The following is a 24,309-nucleotide window of genomic DNA, read 5'->3' as shown; positions in this document are numbered from 1 at the left end:
AAGGCTCCCAGCACTCTGTGTGCGCAAAGCCTGGGCTCTGAAAAGTTGGCGACCCTTCAGCTCACCTTGCCGGGAAAGCAGAAGCCAAGCTGAGCTCCTTTCGCATTTCACCATCTAGCACAGTGCTTTGCACAGAGACAGGCTCCATAAATGTCTGAGAAGTATAATGAGCCCATTCACACCCCTCAATATTCAAGTTTCAATCCCAGGGGCTCTGTGCCTTGCTCCCATTTCTTTCCTGGGACCTTTTCTTCCGGGAACAATTTCCTTAATTTTACTCCCCTTGCCAGCTGCCTCCTCTCCTGAAATCCGACTTGCGGTATCATTGAAGCTGATTGCGGGAGAACCAAAGGCACCCCCTAACATAGCTCTGAGATGAATGAGTAACCTTTGAAGGAGCTAAATGGCTGTCAAATGAACCTGTCCCCTTTCGGAGAGCCCGAAAAAAAGTCATTCAAGTTCTGAGCGCAGTGAGAGAAATGAGGTTTTGAAAAAGCCTGATTGCATATTGACAGGGCTCTTTAGCACAGTTCAGTAACCCCCATGACCTAGCTCCGAGACACGGCCCCCTTTCTCATTTGCAGAGGACCCGACCACTGTCAGGCCCCTAAATCGAGATGGGTGGCACCCCTCCCCAGGGGTGCAGAGCCCGCAGTGGGCTGGATTTGGGTGGCGGAACGGCAGCAATTTGCTCATTCAGCCGGGTGGAGAGTCCAACTTGTCTTGAGACTTACTCAGAGGTGCTCTGCCAACCCCAGCTTCAGTGCCCGGGGCATAACGAGAAAGGACATCGTAGGTGAACCTTAAGCAGCCCAGTACCAAAGACACTCCATGGGAAAATGGGTGTGTGCAGTCTGCCCAGTGGAAAGGATTTGCTGTATTTGGCCTTAAGCGCAGGGATAATGAGACTGTGAAAAACAAGGGGTGGAGGGACAGGAGACTCTGGATTCGGCTCCAGGACGGTGACCCCAGGTTACTCTCTTGAGCCTGCTCTAGAACAGGCCAGGGGAGTGTTGGTGGAAGGTGGAGATGGTGGGGTCCTGGGGTACACGGGCCGGCTTGGATTTATCTTCACACTGGGGATCCAGCATGGTGCTCTGGGGCTGACCTGGCCTCGGATGGGAACTCAGCCCTAGGCGGGGCAGACCGCCAAGTCTCGCATCCAGACGCGGTAGGGGACTCGGTGTAGGGTAGGGACATATCTCCAGACTTGCAAGAGATAGGGCGCCGCAGGCCCCAGCTCGAGCTCGGGGGCAAACCCGACACCGGCCACCTCCGGCCACGACGACAACAGCCCTCCGCAGGTTCGGCGGCAGCGGCGCGAGGAACCAGCCTCGCAGGGACCGTTTAAGCCACCCCGCGCTCCTCATTGGACAAAGGCCTTTGTCCATCACTGAGGGAGGGCTATTGGACGAGGCCGGACATCCGGGACGACGCGTCTCGGTACTAAGTGGGGAGGGGCGAAGATGCAGTACCCAATGGCAGTCAAGAGCTTTGCTTCCGCAGAAGATTGGCAGGTGCTCGAACCACTGAGGCTCCGCGGAGGGATATTGCCCGTGGAAAAGGATCCGGTCATTCTGCGGTACGGTCAGCGGTTTATTTCTGCGTGTTTTCTCTTGGTATATAAAGTGGGAAATTAATTAACTCGTAAATGAGGCTGTGCCGTGGGCTAGGGTGTTTCTTTCAACTGGTCTGTTGGTTTTCAGCTAAGTCTCCTGAGTTTGGTAGACTTTTCCTGGTATTACCTAGTGCTTCGGTACACCTTAGTAGACTCCCCCTTAGTAGACGCCCCCTTCCCTATGCGGGATCGGAGCTGGACTAACCTGCGCCGGAAATGGTGGCCTAAATAAAGGGCAGTGTGTGCTGTTAGGTAAATTAAAGCCAAGATTGAATGGATGGTCGCCAATAGGAAACGGACAGTTTACAGGGGAGGAAAAAATGTAAGGAGCACTTAAATATGTGAATGGATGCTCAACCTTTTTCATAGTAAGAAAAACGCAAATTAAAACCACCGAACTAACATTTCTGACCTGTCCGGTTGGTAAAAATCCAAAATTTAACAAGGTACTTAGTTAAAAATCAGCGTAGAAACTGGCTCCGGCTCATGTTGCTGGTGGAGTGCAAATTGGCATGGGGTGGGGCATGGGTACGTAATATCCCGAAATAACGTGAATTTAGCTTTGAATCAGCAGTCCGTTATCAGGAATCGACCCTGAGAACACGCTTCCACAGGTAGTCGCCCAAAGTTTTATTCATACGATATTTGAAGTAGCACAAGATTGGAACGACACAAATGTCCCTTAGTAGGGAAATGGCTGAACAAACCACAGGGCATCGGCCCAGCGCAGTGTTGTTATTGTACCGCAGACTTTGCAGCGTGGGAAAAGGTGAGGGAGCCGGTGGTATCTTCTACGGAGTGATTTCCAGAGACATTGTGAAACGGGCATTTTTACCTTTGACAATAAGCAGGGCAAAAAGGCCTGAACCAAACTAATAAAAATGGTTTACTTAGGAGTAGAGGCAGTGGTGCTGGAGAATCTGGTGGAAGCCTTTGCGGTGGTGTGGGGGAGAGGGGGAGGGCACTGGAATAAAATGATAGTAACAATAACTGTAAGAGAAAACCAAAGACCACAAAAATCTGTGACAATGGAAATTTGCTCAGCTTGGCCATTGCTCTCCAGGGACCCAGTACTAGACCCTGGAAGGACAGGGGTGCTTGGCTGAATGGGCCTCAGGTTACTTAAGATGGGACCTTGGTCCATGGGGCCAAGGGTATCTGGAGAAGAGGCAGAAAGGAAATGACTTTCACCAGCTTCAGGTTACTCTCCTCCCACAGTGCAGAGCAGGGCCTGGCTGGGGATCTCAGAGGGTGAGGTTGGGGAGGCCTATGGATGACTGTGGGTCTCAGCCACATCGGTGGCACCTGCAGCCCTGCAGTTGCGGCTTGGTGGAGGTAGAGCCTCTCACTGCTGTTCTTCAGTGCCAGATCCCGCATACGCCAAGCTGGGCCTTCAGAACAAGAGGCCCTGTCTTACGCTTGATGTCTTCCAGGCCCAGACAGCTGCCCAGAAGATAAATGGTCAAACTGTGAGTACAGGGAGGTCCTTTCAACAAGTGTATGTTCTAATCAAATTGGGAAGAACAAAACAACCTCAAAGTGATCTGTTCTTAGGAAAACTCTTTACATTTCCAGATTTAAAAAAAATTGAAAACAAGTAAAAATCAGCCAAAGCGTGGGTTGGAAAGCTGGGTGCGTGGAGCTCACAGAAGGCTTGCCCTTGGCTTTAGCCTGCTCTCAAGGCTGCTCGGGTTCCGTGTTATCCTCAGTATGAGCACCGGAGACGGCAGCCCCTTGGAGGACAGGAAGTGAGGGGACACTAATTTTGGTCTGGGTAAAGCAGTTACAGACACTTGGAGGGAAGAAGGAGGTCCTGAAAGATCTCTAGCAAGGAGAGTTTGGTAAACAGAAATGGACGGTCTGTGGCCATGGTTTGTGACCCACTGTAGGTGTGTGATGGGTGACAAGTCACTGCCATCTGTGTGGGCGCCTCTGGAGTAGGGCTCTCGGGTAGGCCGGTGACTGGCCTGTGGTGGGGGGGCGGGAGCAGGAACTAGGGGCCCGGAGATGGTTCTCAGTGCTGGTGGAGACTGAGCCCTGAAGTCTCTGAACCTACGGGCCTGGTGAGTTCATTCTGATTGACCTCTGTCAGCCCCTGTGGCTCTGGCCCTGCGTGGTAGGGCCACAGTGGTCCTGGCCTGCCGTGGCCTGCCTAGTGGAAGTCTTACCTCTCCTTCCTGTCCCCCTCCCACCTGCTCATTCTTTCTCCTGGACAGTTTGGATTTGGAGGCCCTAATGAGAGCAAAGTGTCTTCCTCTCACAGCTGTGAACAAATAGGCCTTGGTTTCGGATTGCAGCCTTGGAACAGCCTTGGGTTTGGCACTGGCAGCCTTTTGCTTTTCTGGACGATGCTCAGCCCACTGAGCCATGCCAGTCAGGGCTGGTTAGTTTTAGTCCAGCAGATAAAAAATATATAAGAACTTCATGGGTTCTCCCTAACTCATTGGCTATGAAATTTCCTGTCAGTGGGGTGACCGGAACCCAGGCCCGAGCAGCACGGAGCAGCCCCTGACAGCCGTCACCTCGTGCTCACCGACTCACAGAAACACGCTGCTCCCGTCCGTGTCCCAGACACTGTCCTGGGAGGTCATTTCCGCGTTCTCTGGACTGCCACCTAGCACGGTCCTCCTCCCCCGCACAAGCGCCCGCCTGCCCTAAAGGACTCGATCTCCGGAAAGGCAGGCACCGGGTCCCGTCGTCTAGTTCCTCCATCTGCAGCGTCAAGCATAGTTCCAGGTGCGTTACAGGCGCTCAAATAAGCTTTCATTACCTGCAGAGGAGTCTGTGCTTAAATGAGAGAAACTCTCAGGGGGCTTAACTCAGATACGGTTGTTTTGTTGCGGGATGGAAGGTGAGATTGAATTAGCCTTTCGGCTCACAGAGCGCTCCCCGGCTGCTTGCTTCCGCACAGTTACAGAGCCTTCGGGAAACCCTTCCAAGGCAGAACGAGAGTGTAGTGTTACCAGACGGACTTGCAGGCCCTGATGTTCACCTTCCCCGCTGCACTGAGTGTCCTTTCCGTGGCCCGTGCTGGGGCTGAGGCTACAAGCCGCCCTTCCCAGGCGGCCGCCCGCCCTGGGTCTGGGTGGGAGCTTTCACCAGGGTCAGGAGAGTCTCGGAGGGCAGCCCGTGGAACAGCTGGACCCTCCCCGCAGGCAGAAGCCAGAGGAGTCGGGGACTTTGTCCTCTGAAGACCGAAGTCCTAACACCTGGAACGTCATGTAGAAACTGCAAGAACCAAGCAAACCTGTGTGACGTACAGCTCTGTGTCTGTGAATGTAAGATCACAGGAAAGTAACAGGCTGGGGTCGTGGGTCAGGGCAGGGTCACAGCGCAGGTCACAGACGTCCCACTGGGCGGCGGCCTACATGTCGTACAGCCTGAGCTGCTCTTGCACGTCCCCGTCTGACATCTCGCCAAACGTCTCCTTGTTGTCCTCCATGAGCTTGAAGATGGCCGCCAGCTGCTCTTTCTGCACTCTGTGAAGAAGAAAGGGTACAGAGGAAAAAGCTGCTCCTGACCCAGGCCGCGAGAGACAGAGACAGAGACAGAGCCGCAGCGAGCCCCCAGGGCGGTCTCACAGCCTTAGCTTTCCAGAACAGGGAGAGAACCGAACTCAGACAAAACCCACTCGGAACACAGGAGCTGCTTCTAAACACTGGGGTTCTAAGTGTTGAGTTTACCCTGGAGATTTGGGGACCCCCAGTAATTGCTCAGGTTCTCAGTGTTCAGTTTCCCAATACCCCCTTTTACTGTTGACCGCACGTCTCACAGAGGTGAGGGGGAAGAAGGTGGACCCCACTGAGTGGCCAGGGATTCTGTGCGGAAACGTGTTAGGAACAGTCTTAGTTTAGAGAAATGAGCCAAAAGTAGAGGAAGAGAAAACATTGTGGGCTGGTAAATAGGGGTGCTTATAGATGTGCTTGGCCAAGGGGCAATGGTTGGGTGTGGGGTTCCACTGCCACATGAAGGGGCGCCTTTTCCTAATTTGCATAAAGACACCATGTGGCTGACGGGGCCCCTGCCTCTCTTCCAGGCGCCAGGCATGGCTGGAGACAAGCTGTATCCTTCTGAGGCTGTCACGGTGTCCAGCACAGGACAATGCCCCCAGTGCAGACACGAAGGGGTGGGGAGACTGCCGCGGACCCAGGGGACGGTTTGGTCCTGGCTTGTTCTGCCCAGTTTGCCAGGCTGCCACGTGGCTGGGCACTGCATGCTGGCCCCAGCTCACTGTTCTGGCTTCAGGCTTCTGCACCGGCCACTGTCAGGGGATGTCAGCCCGATAGCAGGGTGAGACCCCCCACACCCTTCCCTGCAGCCAGGCCAGCTGTGGTCACGGCACGCCTAGCAGAGTGCACAGCTTGGGCACAGCCTCCGGCCACATGGCCCTGACGCTGCCTGGGCAGGGGTGTCCACAATTGGGCATTGAAAGGGTGTCACTTAGCCCCTTAGACGGACTCACAGTCCAGAAGTACGTGTGGGCAGCCCCCGTGAGTGCAGATTCTCTCCTGTGTTTCTGGGCTGGGACACCTGCATATTTGTAACAGGGTGGACACAGGACTTGCCACTCTGCTGGAGAGTACCAGGCATCAAAATGAAAGGAAGCTCAAACTTCAAGGGGTTCACAGATTTTTTTAAAAAAACAAAGCAAAACTAAAAAAAGCACACAGTAATTAGGATCATCTACTCAGAGTTTATTGGACTGAACAAAGGCTGAAAACACAGACCCAAGCCATCAGCATACAGGAGGCTTGGCGCCTACGTTCAGGAAGTTTCCAGACAAGGACGCTGCTATTGCTGCGGGACATGTGTGCCCCCTGAGCACACCTCCGCACGTGGCTCTGCGTGGCCGCTGCCTCATCACCCGTTCTGCCCAAGGCCCCTGAACCTGAGGTATTAGGCCCAGAGGAGAAGGCCACATGCCCTATAGGTTAGCACTGGACATCTCCCAGCCTTCTATTAAATGGAAAATTTTTTTCTATAAACTTATTGCTTTAAAAATGTTTTAACAAACATATGTAAAAGTTGTGGACTAGTTTGGCATAGTATAAATATTGTCAAATATAAAATTCCAGGAAATGAATCTGGGGCTGATCTAATTATCTGCTGAAGGTCTAACTCATCTCTGAAAGTTTCTAGGAAAACACGTCATTGAGTCATTATTTTAAGCGAACACTGTTATTACTGCTCCGGGCAGTTTGGCTGAACAGGTCAGGACATCAGTGAAAAGGCCCGTGAGCAACCGGAGGGCTGCTTTACGCCTCCTCTGGAGGGAGAAAAGGGCATGTATTGGTAGCCGGCTCTGGATCTTTGCTGCTCGGTCATCAATAGCTGAGCCAGTTATGGCTGATCCAGAGAGAGCAAGAGGGATGTGGCCCTGCTCGGTCCCCTCTGTCCCCCACATCCCAGAGCCTTTCAGGGTTGGGCTTCAGCGAAGGAAAAAGCAAAGGGCTGAGCTAAAACTATCCCGATTTAAAAACGATGAAGTAGCGCACCCCATGGTGCTCGCAGGTGTGGAGGGCGTGTGGGGACAGGGAGCGAGACCAAAGGCCCAAAGCCCTTCAGCCTAACAGAGTAAGCCACCCCGAGACAAGGAGGAGCACCCCGACAGCAGGAGAGCAGGGGTGTCCCCTGGGCCCTGTCAGCCGAGGGGGACGTCCCGGCATTGCGTGGGCACAAGGTGCCTGGGAGCCTGCAAGGCTGCTTGCGGGGGGCGGGGGGGGGGGTCTCGTCTTATCTCAAGCCTTCAAGTGGAAAAGCCTTTAGGAGGGCGCTAAGGGCAACTTCGTTACTCTTCAGTTCTGTAGAGAGAAACAGGGAGAAAAGGTCATTGATCTGACTCGTTGCACCGTATGAGAGCCATGGAGAGGGGGCAACGGATGAGGAAGGAGAGAGGTTGGAATTGCAGAAGCCGGCTGGACACTGGCCTCCCAGACACTCGAGGGGCGCTTCACTTCTCATCACCTTCAGCAAGACGGTCTGTTCCACTAAGCGGTGGGCCCCCAGGGGACCCTGTGTGGAAGCTCAACAGCCTGAGACCCCCATCCCAAGTCTGCGTGGCGTTTGGGTAATGGACAGAGCCTGCATTTAGGTCACATGCTGGGCACTTCGGCCTTGTGGCTGTGCTGGGACGGTTTTTCCACCCTAGATTACTCCCTATTCCTACTGGCTGGGTTTTGCCCCCTTTGGGGACACTGGCAGCTTAGGACTCCGCTCCTCCAGTGGAGGGCAACAGTGACCCCGCTTGTTCTAAAGATAAACACACAAACCCAGAGAGAACGCAGGGATTCAATTTTGTCCCTCTGGCGCCCTCTTCTGGAAGTCAGAGTCAGCATCTTTTTAGAAATGGCCACTGGCGGATCCGTCCGGCAGCAGAAGTTAGGAGGCGATCCCACAGCCAAGGTTTCTCTGCCTCCTTTCACCCTTGCCCATTATGCCATATAAAACACTGTCCACTGGAATTGTGTCCGTCAGTCCTGCGGACCTTCAGAATGGAGCGGGTGCTGGGGTCCTGGATCCTCATCTATCTGAGCCAGCTTGGGGTACAGCCAAGGTTGCGTTTTTCCTCTGAACCAGAGTGGAGGAGAGCGGGTGGCGGACAGTGAGAGGAGTGGGTGGTGGTGCTTCATCTCTTTCCTGCCAAACTAGGAGCCAGCCAAACCTACCAGCTTCACTGGCTCTGGAGTGTGGGGGACATCTTGCTGGGGGCCAGGGCACAGTCACCAGCCTGCAAGCCCACTGTCCTAGCCATGCTCAGGCTGGGTGGGCCACCTCCCAGAAGAGCTGCGGTAGGAACCCAGGGATTCCCCCAGCCAGGCAGGGGCAATGCCAGGGATGCCTGTGAGCCCCACGCCCCAGAGAGCTAGGAGGAGGAGGGTGGACAGTGACACAGCAGGTCTTTCTTAAGCAGCCGCCGCCTCTGGATTTACAGACCTGCCCACTCTGCCCCTTGGGCAGAGGAGTTGGATCTGTGAGCAGTCCCTAGGGTGGGGATGCTGAATTAAACACACGGAGGAACAAATCTGAGGTCTCCTGCTTTCAGTCCTGCTTCTTAGGGCCGTTCCCCGAAAACTTGTCAACTGAGGCTTTGGGGGACTACTGGGTCACGCGGCCTCACACCAGTCAGGCTCCAGACACCGTGTTGGTGGGGTTAACGAGTTAAAGTTGAGGGCTCACCGTGTCTGTCTGGTTACTAGCTTGCAACTTGACTGGGGCCCTGAATGCCAGGAAAGGAACTGGAAACAGGCAGAGCCTGGCTGTGAGAATTTGTCCAGTGGAGGAGTGCACACTCTTCAATGGCTTGTGGTTTTAGTGCTTTGACAGTAATACGCATGTAGTTTTTCATGCTGACACTTTCAGGGCAGTTTTCTGGGCTGAGCTGGGAGCGCTGTCTTGTGCCTGCCAACAGTCCCAGGCCCCATCAGAGCTACTGTGCTGTAGATGCAAAGTCAAAGCCAGACTTGCCAGCCTCTGCAACCCAAGCATCGCCATGCCTGGAACAGGAGTGGTTGCGAGAGCGGGGGTGCAAGGGGGCCCCTCAGGGCCATGCGAGCTGACCACATGCAGGGGCAGGAGGAGCAAGCAGACATCACAGGCAGGCGTGTTGGACGCCACAGGGAGCATGCGTGGCTGGGCAGTGATGAAAATGAATGTGAACCCCAGCCCCACCCTGCAAGGAACTGTGTTCCAGGGCTGTAGAGTCCACCTGTCCCTCCTCCCCAGCTCAGGATGTACCAGTGACCACCGCAGCCTGTGGGCGTGGGGGTGAGAACCCCTTCACTCCAGCAGCAGTGCCTGGGCACAGTCCCCACCCACAGAGAGCGAAGTGGGACCGGTGACCTAGAGACTCTCAGAGACCCGGTGGCACAGACCCTCTTGGGCAACACAGGGTCTGCTATCTGAAAATTACAGAGAAGGGACTTGCCCTCCGCATGCCCGAGGTCCCAGCTCTGAACCCAGTTGACAGTGTAGCCTGATAGCCTGACCCCCCACCCCTGCCCGAGGCCTGGCGTCCAGTCCCCTGCCTCGCCTCTCCTGTTCTGACGGTCCCACCAGTGCACACAGTGCACACAGCCTCAGGGCTGCAGCCTCTATCCCCCCAGGGACCTTCGAGGGACCACAGGTGTGCCATCCCCTCTCTACCCTTTACCCAGGGGCTGCACACCTCCCCCGTAAAGAGCTGACTCTCTGAGGCTTTGTGGGCCATGGGGCCTCTGTTGCAGCTTATCAGCTCGGGCCACCACAGTGCGAAAGCCTCCGCAGTCTGTAGGGAAGGGAGCCTGGCCGTGTTCCACTGTCCCCAGACCCACAAGAACAGCGCTGAGGCCAGCCAGCCCTCGCTCTGGTCGTAAAAAACTTGCCTGTCCGGCACCCTAGGAGCACAGGGTTCTTTCTGCCTTGTACTGTTCTACAGCTGTGTCACCTTCTTAGGGTAGAACCAAAACTGGCGTGACACCTGCATGTCCTGCAGCCCTATGTGGTCCCCACAAGAGGGCGCTAGCCCCCCACCAGCTGGCCCACTAGGTCCATTTGCTTCCAAGAACCTGGTGGCACCAGGAAGGGGGCCTGTTCACCAGGCGATCCCTGCGCCCCAGAAGAATGTGGGGCTTGGTGCACAGCAGTGTGTGTGTTCACTGGTTGTGAAGGTGATGGAGGAGGGGAGGTCTGACCACGGCGGCCGTGTTGGGGACACACTCACAGACAGGATGAGGGAAGCACTAGTCTTCTTACCAAAAGGATTTGCAAGAATGTTTGTGGCTCAGGACCTAAGGAACTTGCTACAGGGAAGTGAGGTCAGAGGTCAGCTCAATCCTGAAATATAAAGGCAGCACACCAGGTCACACCGAGGCAGCGTCATCCCAGGGAGGAGTGGGTACTCCCCAAGCCACCTTCCCCTGAGCATGGCCTTCCTCGCTGGGACACGGCACTGCCACCCCTCCACCCCAGGTGAAGAGCCTGTGAGCCAAGTTTGGGAGAACGGGTGACCACTCCAGACGGGGACATAGGGGTTCTCGGGGACGGAGCAGCTCCTGACCTTTGGTGGATACTGGGTGGCTGGGGAGGGTACTGAGAGGTGGCTGAGCCTGAATAACACACTCTGCATTCTTCTGTGGGTGCCAGTTGCCCCAAGCCTCTGAGGGAGGCCAGATAGAAAATGCACAGCAGGCATTTAGACTCCTGCTGGAACCAAAGGACTCTGGGCTCTAGGCCACCCATGCACGTGGGGACTCTGGGCTCAGGTCAGACCTAGTCCCTCCCGTGGCCAGAGCTGTCTGGCTGCTTCCAGAGCTCCTCAGCCTCTGGCAGGATGGGATGGGTGGGAAATGTGGAGGGGTGTCCGTGGTGTGCAGTGGGTGCTGCCTGGGGTCGGGGAGCAGCCTGATCCTAAGAACGAGCAGCCATGCAGCTACGGCCGCCTCAGGGCTCCGCCAAGCAGAACAGACAGGACAGGACTGCAGGCTCTGGGCAGGAGGCGCAGGGCGGCCGCCACCCAGGGGAGCGTAAAGAATCACATTCTGCCCTGAGTGATATATTGGTTTTGTCATGAACTCAGCGTGTAAGCAAGCAGCCGGATCTGCTCCAGGCCTTCCCTGGCATCTTGCCTCGTTTCTCTTTCTGTGGGGGGCAGGGTGGGAGTGCAAGTCATGGGCTTGGCCCCATCTCCCCAAGTGCCCAGAGGGGACTGTCTCGGGGGAAATCGAGCCCGGATGAATCGTGCTGGGACAGGAATGAAGCCCTGGGGTGAACGTGGAAATGGTCAGGGCCTGTGCAGCCTGCAGGGGCGGGGCTCCCTGTCCGCTCCTGAGCCGGGCGCAGGGTGAGCTGAGCGGTCCCGAGGAATTGAGGGGGCCTACCTCTGTTCCTCCTCCAGTTCCTCTTTGGTCATCATCTTCTTGTACTGGTTTCCCCTCAGCTTCCCGGGGCTGTACTTGAAGGAGAAGGCCTCTCCTCCTGTGGAAACGGGGCCGGGTAAGAGCTGGCAGAGGTTTGGTGCTGGGCCCCTCCCACAGGTTGAGTCCCCTTCCCCTCTGTTAGTTTTGAAGAACCGTCTCGGCCAGAGAGCCCCCCTTCGAAGAGAGGCAGAGGGCCCCATCGGCCAGCGCCAGCCCAGGTTTAGCCTTGCCTAGGACAGGACTCGCACCCTCACCTGCACCTCGTGGGCCCTCCTCCCACACCCTCTCGGTGACGTCCTGCTGAGACAGCCAGAGAGAAACGAGCGCCCACTCCTAGAATAATGTGGCTCCTGCCACCACATGCTTCCCTCCCGGGCCAGGCTGAGCCATCCTGAGAGCTGGCTGGCTGCCCTTTCTCACCAAGTCGCTGTCTGCAAGGCCTGTCTCACCTCATCAGAAGGCCCCCTTCACTGCTGTGCTAATTACAGTCAGACTGAGGGGGCTCATTTCTGGGAAGCAGGCCGTGCTAACACGTTGGACTCCCTGCGTCTCCCAGGTCCCAGGTCCTGTGCAGGGACCCCTGCCTCTCCTGCTGAGGTCCTCCAGTCTCATGGACTTGGGGCCCTTGCCCAGCAGTCCAGGGGTGTCATGTCAGCCAGGGTCATTCTCTCCATGCCACAGCTGCCTTTGAAAGCACAGAAGGGCAGCTCTCGAGGTCTGAGAAGGGGGCAGCAGGGGGCTCGGACAGGGGAAAGCAGGGAGATGGGATGTGGAGCAAAGGCACGCGCTGGGCACACAGGCCAGACGCAGGCGGCACATGCAGCAAGGGCAGAGGCAGAGACCAAGAGTCCGTGTGGAGAGAAGCCCTTTGGGGAGCGTTGCCCGAAGGGGTCCCTCTGCCTGGCAGGTGCAGGGTGCACGGCCTCTGGCCAGCCCTGGGGCAGAGGCTGAATGGCTTGTCTCGCCTCATTTCCATTAAGGTAAAAAGAACAGAGTAAGGGAGACGCAGAGACCAGCAAATCGCCCTCCCATGCGGGTGCATTCTTTCTCAGTCCCATTCTAGAGGGTTCACCCCCTCTCACTCCAGTGTCCGGAATCTCAAACACCTCCACGTCCTGCCCGCTGGGGCCCCCGGGCCTTCAGCTGCTGCCAGTCCCGCGTGATCAGAGAGGCTGCTGGGGACCCAAGGGGAGGAAGAGGCCTCAGCCTCTCAGATTCTGGTTTTTCTCCCGGCCAAACCAAGGGGGTTCTGGGTGCACATCGAGAGCCCAGCCACTGTGCAGCGGGGGCTGGCTCGCCTCTTACCAGCACCTTGCCTTGGAGAAGGTGGTGCCGGCACACACATGGTCCACTGGCCCCTCGCCCCACCCACCCCCCACGGCCCAGGGGCCAGACTTCTCATTCCGGAGCAGTTACTGTTTCTGTGCCAGGGTTGACTTGCCCCCATCCGTCCACGGAGGTTTCTTGAGCACTGTTCGAGGTGCGGGGGCTACGGCAGTGAGCAGCACAGTGAACAGAGAGGCGCGATGGAAACGCCGAGTGCAGCTGCTCGTGTGTGCTTGTGGAAACGGTGGGGGGGCGGGTCGGGTTAGGGAGGCTTTATGGAGCCAGCACAGCATGGGGGCCTGGGTGGCGCAGAGCCAGGGACAGGAGGGCGCAGCCGTCCTCGAGGGAGATGGGACTCCACATAGAGGCAGGTGGTGACACCTCCCTCCTTGCTGGAGACCCCACTCCCTCTGGCCAGTTCCTCTTCCAGGCTGAGCTCTGGAGGGGGCCTGAGAGCGCCATTCCTCCTGGTCACTCAGAATCACAGAGCTTCTAGCAGCACAGAGTGTGGAGCGACGTGTCTGGGGTCTGGGAACCCTGCTGGGTGACTCAGGGCCACTGTTTGAGGGGCCTGGGCTCTGGAGTCACACTGAGCTGCAGACTCAGAAAGAGAGGCTGTGGTGCTCGCCCCTGACCTCAGCAAGAGGCAACAAAGAAAGCCAGTTCACCTCCATGTCAAGGTCAGTGTGTTGCTGTGTTAGAGAAATAAAACGTTAAAAATGCTGCAGCTGGGTTTCAGTTTATGGGGCATGTCTGATTAGTTTTACATTTTCCAAGCCAGGGAGACGTGAAAAGGCTTTCATGTGATCACATGAGGATACCAAGCGACACACAGCCATTTCCAGTTTTGTTAGACCAGGAAGGCTCTGCGTATAGCCCCTGGGGAGGGCAGGCTTCCTCCTGCCTCTTATGTGAATCCACTGTGTGCTTAGGGCACACGAACGAATTAGCCTGGGGGCTGAGCTGCTCACAGCCGAGGGCCTGGCTGTCCACATGCTTTCTTCTGCCAGCTGGGGCCTCAGACCTCTCCCCCGGCTCCTAGGCAGGCCCGCAGGTAGGTGGGGGATTCCAGGGCAGCAGTCAGGGTGGGGGGAGGCCCAGGGACTGGGCACAAGGCTGGGCTGGAGCTCTGGAGAGTGGTCTGCAGAACACTGGCCCAGGGCCTCCAGCAGCCTCAGCTTTTGCTGCCTGTGTCCCCAAGTCACTAACAGGACCCACTGACGTGGCAGAGACAGACCCTGGGGCACAGTTTCTGCAGACAGTCTGGGAGAACCGACAGCTTGGAGGGAGAGCCACCAGAAGGGGCTGATGTCCACCCACCCACACCCCCTGCAGCTGCCTGCCCCCCCCCCCCCAGTCTGTGTTGACAGAGCAGAGGGAGGGCCCAGCCCTGCTCCCCCACCCCCGCCCACACTGGCCTTGGTTGCTGCATTCCTGCAGCCCTTCTCTTTCCACGGCTCCTGCCAGCAGTCAACTTAAAGTCACAACAACAGCCTTGCTTTTTAAAAATTACAAAATATTTCAAACACACAAAAGTACTGTAGTAAGTCCTCCACATACTTGCCATATACGTATAACAAATGTTGACATTTTGCTGGTTTTGTTGAAGGTTTTTTTTTAAAAGAACTGAAGACGCCCCACCCGTGCTGGGTTCTCTCTGTCCAGGACTGGCCCCTGGTGGGTGCCCAGGGAGAGCGCCGCCGCCCACTGGGTCCAGTTTTGAACTGGTCAGTTTCCTCAATGCTCCTGGTCCCTCCCTTTCTTGTCTCCGGGCCGCCTGGAACCTGACGGCCAGGGAGGCCGGGCTCCTTAGTGGCAGCTGCTCAGAAACCAGGCTGTCTCCGCCCCGGGCCTTTCTTCTGCCGCAAGCACAGGCAGCGCCCTGGGAATGGCTTCGGTCTCCGGAACAGAGACGGGAAATGCCTGAGGCCAGGCCCAGGGGCGGGGTTAAGAGGCTCCTCAGGAAGCAGGTGGGGTACTCAGCTCATTCTCCAGATGGGCCTCTTGTATCTGGACCCAGGTCATATTTTATAGGCGGATAGGCGGAGGCTGAGTGAGCCAAGGAGGTGGATGGGGAGGTGGGTGAGAAGGCGGGATCGGCGAGCGGGCTCCACCTGGACGTCCTCGAGGCCGTGGGGGGCCTGATGCCTTAGCCCTTCTCCCTTATTCTCTCCCCACCCACCCACTGCCTTCCCACTGCCACTCAGATCCTCAACAGGGGACCAGCCCCAAAGGCCCACAGTGCAGCCCAGCCTTCATGGCTAGACAGAGGGGGCTCGGGAGGGGCAGAGGGGTGTAGCCTGGGGGCAGGGGTCACTCACCTTCTTCCTCGGGCTCTGCTGGGTCCTGCCTGCCCTCCAGCTCCTGCTCCTGCAAGACAAGGCGCACCAGGTCACCGCCTGGGGTGCAGGCCACTTTACTCCCCAACACCGGACCCCTGGGCCCACTCATGAGCGAGCTGTCCCACAGCACCACGGGGACCAGCAGTGAGTGAGCACCCTGGTGAGGTGGGGCAGTGGTGGGCAGAATGTCAGGGAGGGAGGAAAGGACCACCAGGGCCAGCCTGACTGTGAGCACATCCGAGAGGATGTGGGGGCCCCAGTCAGCTGCAGTGGAAACTGTGTGGTGTCAGTGCAGGTGCTGTGTGGCCCAGACGAGGGAGGGGTGACTCCAGGCCCAGGAACAGTGTTTGTCCTTGTGCCTCGGGCCCTTCCTTTCCTAGCTGGGTGCTGGTCAGAGTATTTGAATGTCATTCTGATAAGGGGACTGGGGACTCCCGCACCCTCACTACCATGTGATGAGCAGGTGGCTTCTCTGAGCCAACGCAGGCCAGGCCCCACAGAGAAGCTGCTTCCTCTGACGTTGTTCCTGTCCCTAACTGCGTTCCCATAACCGGAGCTCTGCCCGCTTCAGCCGGTTCTCCCCCACGAACGGACACAGTGAGCAGATGGCTGGGAGGGGCATCCCAGAATGGCCTTGGTGGCAGGAAGGAGTGACTTCAACTTGCAGGAATGTTGGAGGGTGAGAAGTGCCCCTTGCTCCCGCTAGGAAGGTGGGAGTGTGTGGTAAGGGGACCGACCACACACTGATAGGATTGCAGGGACCCGTGACCAGCCACCTGAGCTGCCCCCATGGTTAGTCTGGGGTGGTTTTAGAGGTGCACATCCCCACTCAGCAGGCAGAGCGGGAGGCCTGACTAACTCCATGGGAATGCCTGCCCTCCCTCCCCTGGCGCAGGCCAGGACAGGGGTGACTGGGAGCTCTTGAAGGGTCTACCCACAGTACCCACACTGCCCGGCAGCCTGGGAGGGGTCCAGTAGACCCCACCATCTCTGGAGGGTCCCAGATGGACACCGAGAACAGCGAGGGGCAGGGGCTCCAGGCTCCCACGGCAGGCCGACTGGCCTGAGAGTGCTCCCCCCTTCCAGAAGGATCCCATTAGGCAATCGGGTCTTTCATCTCTTGCATTCAGAGGGGAGCATTGGCTCGGCGCAGGGCTAGCAGAGAGGGTGCTGGCGCCAGCGCGGTGCTGGCGGAGGTCACAGCCGGTTCCCTGCACACAGACTGTCAACTCAGCTCAGCCCCCACAGGCTCTAAATGACAGCTCCAGGCTGAGGACACTCAGGCCAGCTCTCTAAATCCATATTGGCAGCTGGAAAGCACGTCCCTGGAGACAAAGGGACTGATGTCTTCACATCCCAGACTGGCTCTCTCTCACCTTGGCAGTTTTTCTGTGGTCACAGCATCTGGGACACTTTGTCACAGCCCAGGAAGGTGGACTGAAGCTCAACATTTCCTCTCCATTTCCACTGCTCCGCTCTCCCCTGCCTTTGGAAAGTCTCTGGGAGGTGCCCTCTCGTGCACACCCCGGCCACCAGCCACAGTCACTCAGTGCCTCCGCATGGCCCTGGGTCCTGCGCCCACTCTCCTCCAGTTCATCTCCTCGGGGGACGCCTTAAAGTGCCAACTTTCTGAGGCTTTTCCTGCTCGGAACCTCCTAGTGACAGCTGCCATGTTCAGTTCAAATACTCCCAGCTCTCCAAGTCCTCCCGCTTCCAGCCTCGGCAAAGTCAGTCCGTCTCTATCTGTGACTGGGTGTGCCATGAAGTGGGAAGGCAAGCTGGCACCTTGGTCAGTTCTAGGGACCAAAGCCTCCCTCCACACAGCATCTGTCCTTCCCATTGACCACTGGGCCCCCACCTGCCTGCACCTGGGCGGGGCCTCCGAGGTCACGGAGTCTGGCTTTCGCCTTCGCTCATCCTGAGCTCAGTTTTTATCCTGACCTCGGTGGGCAGAGCCCAGGAGCTCCCTGGGGTACTGTGCGGGGCGCAGCAAGGAGAGGGGGAAGGGACAGGGGCCCAGCCCTCTCGGAGCAGCTCCGTCTTTGTTTTGCATCCTGGCCTTCCATCTGAGATCGAAGAGAAGGTATCCAGTGCTTTTAAGAATGTCGATGAAACCTTTGATGAATTGCCAGTTATCCCATCTCTGTTTGAATACTTCTAGCCTCAGGGAGCTCACTACCTGTCAGAGCAGCCTGCCTCCTTGGGGCATAACACACAGCTCTACAGCAGCACTGGCCAGAGGCCTGGGGCACGCAGAGAAACAAGCAGCCGGGCGGGGGGCGCGGGGTGGGGCACACAGCCCTGCCTTTGACAGGGGCCAACAGTGCCTTCTTTCCTGTCTTTGGAGCTGGCTCACTAAGGAAGCTGAGGTGTGCCGCGCCCCTTGCAGGAGTTGAGATGGGACCTTACACAGGGCAGGCAAGGACCCCCGTTCTCATGAGCGGACTTGCTGCTGTGCCAACAACGCACACTCAAAAGATGACTTCAGTGCCAACACAGTGTGCCCACGCAGGTGGTCAAGGACACGGAGACCCGCAGGGCGAAGGGAGGTGATCGTGTGAGGACCGAGCAGGGAAGGGTCCACTGGGCAGAGCAAAGAGCAAATGCAGGGAAGGCCTGGAGGGAAGGCTCACACAGGCCCCGTGTGTCTGAGCACTGGGAAGGCCTTGGTGGCTGCGGCAGAGGGGCAGGGACAGCGAGGACAGGAGGCAGAGCCGTGGGGTCCCACCCGGGGAAGCGCCTGGAATTTACTTCGTGCTGTGGAAGCCACTGGAGGGCTTTAACAGGAGGACGTGAGATCCAGTTTCTGTGTAATGAAGGTCGTGCTGGCGGCTGGGTGTAGCATGGGTGAGGGCGGCAGGGAGGAGCGGGGAGCGAGGAGCGAGGGTCCGGGCCAGAAGTTCTCGGACAGCCCAGGTGAGTCGTGGAACAGGTAGCAGAGCCAGAAAGATAGAGAAGAGGACCCGCATTCAGGAGGTGTCCTTCCCACAGAGGTGCCAGGACCTGCCGAGGGAGAGGCGGCGGGCGGAGAGGGGAAGGAGACAGCAGGGAGACACGGGGCTCTGGGTCAGCCCAGGAGCTGGGAGGGAGTGAGGGTGGAGTTGGGGGGGCGCCCCTGGCCCTGGGCTGAGTGTCCTCAGCTACTGGCCAGGAGGATGAGGGCCGGTGTGCTCTGGAGGGCGGCAGCGGGCGGTGCAGGCCCCGAGCAAGGCCAGGACCTTTTCTAGGGGGGGACGAAAAGGGGAGAGCCTCAGGAGAGCCCTGACTACAGGGCGGGGCAGGGTGGGGCAGGCACAGGGCCCGGGGAGGGGGTGGGGGGTGGGGGTGGGAGGCTGAGACCTTGTGTTCACACCCAGTGCCCAGGGCAGCCAGGAGCCTGCCTGCAGGGACACGTGTACAGACTATAAGGACCGTCCTGGTCTCCAGCCTCATGTCCCCCTGGACACACTGTCTGTCTCTCAGGTGACCAAGCATGCCACATTCAATCCTGTGGATTAATGGGTTCTGACATGATTCCCACAAAGAGTGTTCAGAGAACATCGGAAGCTCCGTAAACAGCCTGGGGCCGTGGCCGCCCTCTCCCTGACCCTTATCAGTGGATGTTCTGTGGCAGAATGTTGGATAAGCAAGTTCCTTGGATTCTTGCGCTGGGCTTCCGCTGGGCTGTCTCATCTCATTAGGCGCTCCCGCCTCCCTGGCAGTGGGGCAGCGGGGCAGCGGGGCAGCGGGGCCTACGAGCATCTCCCACTTCCTCTCCAGCCCAGACTGAGCCCCAGGCCGCCCCAATGCCGGCAGCCAGCTCTGTCCCGTGATAGTGCCCTTCAGGGGAGGTGTCTGGGGCAGATCCGCGCCCTCTGTCCTCAGCAGTGACAACGAGACAATGAGCGTGGGCAGCCCCAGACTGCTCCAGAAATGCTCTGGACATCAGGGTGCGACAGCTCCCTGGAAGGAGGCCCACTAGTGGTCACGCTGGCCTCGCCCCTCCTCCACCACGCTTTGGGGGAGAAACAGAATCTGCGTAAAGGGACTAAGCGCCACATTTTATTTCTAACTCTCCAAAGCTGGGCAGCTTTTTTCCCCAAGATATGTTCTTTAAAAATTCTCTCTAAGTAGAAAATGCTGACTGCCAGCTACGTTTTCTCCCTGAAAAGAAAGAACAAAGCTTAGCCATTAGCAAAGCCCCCAGCCTTCTTCCCCCATGAAAACCGTTACATTCTGAGCTTGAACAACTTTACGAAAGACACACCTCCCCCCCCAACACCTTCTGTTCAGGACACATGCCATCAGAAGCACTGTGGTCGCACGGTGACTGTCCTGTGTGCTGTTTGTCCCCTCACTTATTTCTACTAACCTGCTAATTAATCCACTGTCTGAAATAACGGACCTGTGGACTGTTTCCAGTTTTCCTCCTGGAGAACCACAAGGCCTGTTACAGGCTGAATGTTTGTGTCGCCCAGGACTGACACGTTGAACTCCAAACCCCCGAAGCGGCGGTGTGTAGGTGTGTAGGGGTGTAGGGGTGTAGGGGTATGGGTGTGTAGGTGTGTAGGGGTAGGGCCTCGGGAGGACATCAGGGTTCAGCGAGTCCAGAGGTCGGGCCCCTGTGAGGGGTCAGGACCCGTAGAGAAGAGAGCAGAGCCCCGTCTCCGCTGCAGAAAGACACAGCACAGAGGCAGCTGTCTGGGAGCCAGGGGAAAGCTCCCACCAGAAGCCAAATCTGCCTGCGCTTCGACTTTGAACTTCCAGCACCCAGAATGAGAAATCATGCCTGCGGTTTCAGCCACCCAGTCTGTGACATGTTGTTAGAGCAGCGTAAGCTGACTAAGACGAGACTCCACGGTGGTATGAATGGCGGCGGGTGCCGACTGGGCCTCCACTCTCCAGCTTCCACTTTGTTAGGAGGACACAGAGTGGGGCCGTGCTGCCAGCACCAAGGTCAGGGCAGATGGCGGGCAGGCGAGGCACCTGCTCCTTGCTCATTCTGGGAAGGCTAGGGGCTCTGCACCTGGGGGGAGGGGCGCAGCACACCTGTGGCAAGAAGGCAGGTGAGGGTAGGGGGTGCAAGAGGGACCTCGCTGCAGGATGACTTGGCAAAGGCGAGCCAGGGCCTGCTGCAAGGCAGGGCCAGCGGGGCTGTGCGCCTGAGTGGACGAACAGCAGTGGCACTGGAGCATCCGAAAACTGAGCCCTTCCCTGGGAGACTCCCCGCGGGGCTCCTTTTGTCAAGGACGGTGTTGTGAAACTCCAAGCCTACAGGGAAGTTGGGAGGCAAGGATGATACAATGAGCACTCACACCCGTCACCTAGAGTCTTTGCGTCTTTGTGCTCTCTCTCCACGCACACCCGTACTCCTGTGGGACTGTTTGGACCAGGGCCTGTCACCCCTAACTGTCTCAGCGTGCATCTTCCTGAGAGAAAGGACATTTTCCTACGTAACCGCAACTCCAGAAACTGAGCACTGATACAATAAAATGACCTCACAGACCATTCATTTGAAAACGGTCCCATCATCTCCCAGATGTGCTCGGAGCTCCCCACCCCCACACTAATCCAGAAGCCAGTCCCTGCTCGGTGTTTGAGCAGAGCCAGGCCCCGAGGGTCACGGTGCCCGAGCTCTGGCACAGGCGCAGCGATTGACCTCCAGCACGATTCGGAAGCCGCTTGACCCTCCGCCCTGGCCACTGTTTGGGGATCCTCAAACTCAGCTGCTCTAGAACCCGCACCTCCACCAGGTAAGGAGCCCGGCAACCCTAAGATCCAACCTGTGTGTCAGCACGAAGAACGCTGCCTCCTGGCCTCGCAGGGGCCACCGTTCTCCGTGAGATTGGGGCGCACCTGCAGTGCTCGCTTCCTCTGGTGCCCACCCACACCAGCCCCGGGAGAGTGGACAGGGACAGGTTCCTGACTCTGCCCTCTGCTCGGCCTCCCTGCCCGGGACTGGCTCGTCGCCAGCATGGCTTCCGCCTGTGCTCAGTGTCCCAGCCCGCGGGAGCCCCAGCACCAAGGGGACACTTTCCAGTGACCCACAGCCATGTCAGAAGGCTGCTTCTTTGGGCTCCAGATCCTCCCCCATAATCAGCTTTATTGAGTCGTGGCAGCAGCTGCCCCAGGCTCCAGGCTGGCAGGGAAGGGAGCGACTGGGATTAGAAGAGATGCAGTTAATGGAAAAGCAGGGGGAGGGGAGAGGCGAGTTAAGTGCTGGAGTTAAGTGGGGCTCTCAGAGAACAGTGACTTCTCCCTCTCTGCTCCCCCTCCCCGCCGCTGCCCTGCTGGCCTCACCCCTGCTTCCCCTGACCTGAGCTGTTTCCCCCAGAGATGCTTCTCAGGGTGTTTGGAGATCAGAAGACCGCACTGGGACCTGATCTTGAAATGAGCAAGTGCATTTCCACACAATTTCTTGGCAGCTTCCTCCAGGGCCAGCTCCACCACGGGAGGGCAGGGGGCAGGGAAACAGTGGCCGTGCCCCCAGCACCTGAGTCCAGGCCCTTGTGCTCAGCAGTGACTTGGTGCTGCCAGTTAGATTCCAGGTGCTGGACAGCTCTGGAGGGGCTGGGGGCCTGATCCCAGAAGGGAAGGGCAAGCCCTCTGAGCAAGGAAATGGCCCCTGACCTTGGTAAGATGCCCCCCCACCCCCTCCCCAGGACCAGGCCCCGCATCCTCCACAGAGGCAGGCTACTGAAACAGCATCGTGGACCTGCCGTGGTGGGAGGTGGAGCCATCTTGACTCCATTAGGAGTCACACTGCCAAGAGCCAGGGCCTTGTGGGATGTCCTCTCGGAAGTACTGTGATCTGGAGGATCCAGACAGGGCTGGGCGCCACTAACACGCATTCTGAACTTCAGTCTAGAAGCTGCCACTGGACGACGAAGGGCGGCTGTGTGACCCGCAGGAGCAGGGCTGACGGACAGCAAGCTGCAGCTAGAGAGCAGCCTACCCTCCCCGTTCCCAAGGGGCCGGAGCACAGGCAGGGATCCTGAACACGGGTGCAGAACCCACCTGCCACCGCCACCTGTGGCATCAGCAAGAACAGCAGGGCCTCGGTTTCCCCTGGAGAGCGCCAGCTCCTGGCAAGCCGGAACCACTGTCTGCCCTGGGCTGAGCACAGCAGCCCCTCTCTAGCTGGTTAGAACCGGCTCCACTGACGCAATTAGTCACCCACTTGTCAAGCAAAGCGCCTGCTCTGAGGGCGTCTGGTACACTTACTGTGCAAAGTGGGGAGTTTCTGCCCAGCCTGGCCACCGCCTCCTCCCACCACGGGCTCTCCTCCGTGTAAGCCATTGTATCCAGCAAAATTCAGTGCCGGCAACGCACCAAAGCCGCCTGCTCCTGGTTTCTGCACCCCTGACCATCCTCCCAAGAGCAGGAGCTCAGGAGAGAGAACCAGGCGCACTGATCAAACCTGGGACCTAGCATGGTGGCCTGGGGGCCCATGGTGCCAAGATGCTGGCACAGTGCCTGGGCTGCAGCCTGGTGAGCAGGTTCCCAATCTAAAGAGGGGCTTGGGCAAGTGTGTGGGGCTGGCGGGGTGATGAATGTAGGCGAGTTACCAGACACCTCTCTGCCCGAAGCAAAACAGGCAGCTCGCGGATGGACAGAGCTGACGGGTGTGGATGTGGCCAGAGTGGCTTGGGCAGCCCCAGGAGGGAGTGGCTGCGGGAGCTTCATCTGGCTTCTGTGCTCCACCCTGGCCGGGCGGATCTGCCTCCGAGGGATGGGGGGTCGCGGGGAGGGCGGACCTGCCAGGGTGCAGGTGCGGTTTGGAAAGCACAATAAGAATGGCTGCGACTGTCCGGTGCCTTGTCTCTCAGTCCCACCCCCACGCAACGTGACATCACTGACTCGAATCTGGCATTCAAATTGGCCCACAAAGAAAAAGGCAGGTTTGCTTTCCTTTTCTAAGTATTATTATTCACAAGCAAGATAACTCTATGCGTGCCTCGAAATAAGCCACTTGCACGTGGATTGGGAACCCGTGGGCGGGAGGGTGGGGCGTGCGTCCCGCGAGTGAAGCTGCGGCAGAGCAGAACCGTGCCGGGATGCCGGGGAGCTGGGAGCTGGCCTCTGGGCTCCGAGATGCCGCAAAGAGGAAAAGGAGCAGAACAACGAAAAACTCCGACAGGCTCATCCCTGGGCGACACTTTTCTGGGGCAGGACGGTGAGTTTGCTCGCGGACCCTCCCTTCCTACCAGACACGGGCTCTGTCCTCCCTGGGGTCGCCCCGCCCGAGGGTGGGGGCCTGGTTCCCAGCTCCGTGAGGGGCAGCGGAGGTGGCGGGAGCCAGGGAAAGAACCAGGCCGGGGTGAGGAGGGGTGCCTGGGGGGCCAGGTTCGTACCTGCTTCTCCTCGGCGGCCTGTTCCTCTGCCTCTTCGGGCCTCGCAGGCTCCCCCTGCTCTTCGGGCGCGGCCGCTGGCTCCGGGGCCCCCGGGCTGCGCAGCGCGGAGGTCCCGCTGGCCTCGGCCGGGGGAGCAGGCTCTGGGGACGCGCCGGCGGGGTCCGAGCTCGCGGCCTGTGCGCGCCGCACCAGCAGCCAGGCGAGCAGCAGCGCCAGCGCGGTGGCCAGCGCAGGTAGCGCGGCCAGCAGCTCCGCCGGCGCCTCCATCGCGCCGCGGCGGCTGGAGTGCGCGCCCACGGGAACCCCGAGGGAGCCTCCGTGCCCCGCCCCGCCCCTCCGGGGCGGAGCCCCACGTTGCCCGGCCCCTGCCCCGGATTTCTCCGCCCCCTGGTGTGACAGATCCTGAGGACAGGAGCCCCGACCCCTAGGGAAGCGCTTCTGAGGCCAGAGGAAAGCCAACCCTCCTTTACCCCGGGGGGCAGGCCTGGGGCTTGGAAAACCGGTCAGAGCTCATTACTCAGGGACCCTCATTGTCATCTTCGGGAATCATTTTAGCCCCGCGGAGGTTATCTTTGAGCATTTTGGAAATGTAAGTGCTAGTCTGGGCCAAGTACAGCCAGGAAGGCTTCTGTAAACTGGCTCTGGACTTCCTGTAGAACAGTGAAAACCGCACACGCACCCCGCTTACTTTAGCCGCTTCTCAGCCACGTAGACGCCGCGTTATTCCACAGGGCTGCCCGCGGACACTTTCACAGAGACCGTTTCCGTCCACCGGGGCCGCCCCTGCAGCCTTCCAC

At 58.4% G+C, this 24,309-nt stretch overlaps 1 protein-coding gene across 6 annotated transcripts; it reads right to left on the bottom strand.

The window, feature by feature from the left end:
* Positions 1–2,233: 2,233 nt before the first annotated feature.
* MXRA7 (matrix remodeling associated 7) lies at positions 2,234–23,821 on the bottom strand. 6 transcript variants are annotated; one of them, XM_037064810.1, is made up of 7 exons: positions 23,513–23,821; positions 22,500–22,505; positions 22,238–22,243; positions 15,159–15,207; positions 11,473–11,569; positions 10,349–10,429; positions 5,011–5,097 (listed from the first exon to the last, which is right to left on the bottom strand). In XM_037064810.1, exons 1-6 carry the CDS (start codon positions 23,777–23,779, stop codon positions 10,396–10,398), a joined length of 459 nt encoding a protein of 152 aa, XP_036920705.1. In that variant the 5' UTR covers positions 23,780–23,821; the 3' UTR covers positions 5,011–5,097; positions 10,349–10,395. The 6 variants fall into 6 exon arrangements, with proteins under 6 accessions (XP_036920662.1, XP_036920673.1, XP_036920682.1 ...); XM_037064799.1 differs by lacking the exon at positions 5,011–5,097 and adding an exon at positions 6,292–7,419 and having other exon boundaries at positions 23,513–23,820; XM_037064767.1 differs by lacking the exon at positions 10,349–10,429 and having other exon boundaries at positions 2,234–5,097; positions 23,513–23,816.
* Positions 23,822–24,309: the final 488 nt, after the last annotated feature.

The sequence above is a fragment of the Sturnira hondurensis genome, unplaced genomic scaffold (genome assembly GCF_014824575.4).
Source record: "Sturnira hondurensis isolate 20B ecotype Veracruz unplaced genomic scaffold, ASM1482457v3 Scaffold0001221, whole genome shotgun sequence".
Taxonomy (NCBI): domain Eukaryota; kingdom Metazoa; phylum Chordata; class Mammalia; order Chiroptera; family Phyllostomidae; genus Sturnira; species Sturnira hondurensis.
This window is presented reverse-complemented; position numbering and strand designations above follow the sequence as displayed.

What these genes read in the sequence shown, in the direction of transcription:
- MXRA7 (XM_037064778.1), bottom strand. Translation starts at nt 23,779, where the DNA reads ATGGAGGCGCCGGCGGAGCTGCTGGCCGCGCTACCTGCGCTGGCCACC. An exon ending in AGCAGAGCCCGAGGAAGAAG is followed by an intron (nt 11,570 to 15,158) that starts GTGAGTGACCCC and finishes CCGTTTCCACAG; the next exon opens with GAGGAGAGGCCTTCTCCTTC. An exon ending in GAACTGGAGGAGGAACAGAG is followed by an intron (nt 5,098 to 11,472) that starts GTAGGCCCCCTC and finishes TCTTCTTCACAG; the next exon opens with AGTGCAGAAAGAGCAGCTGG.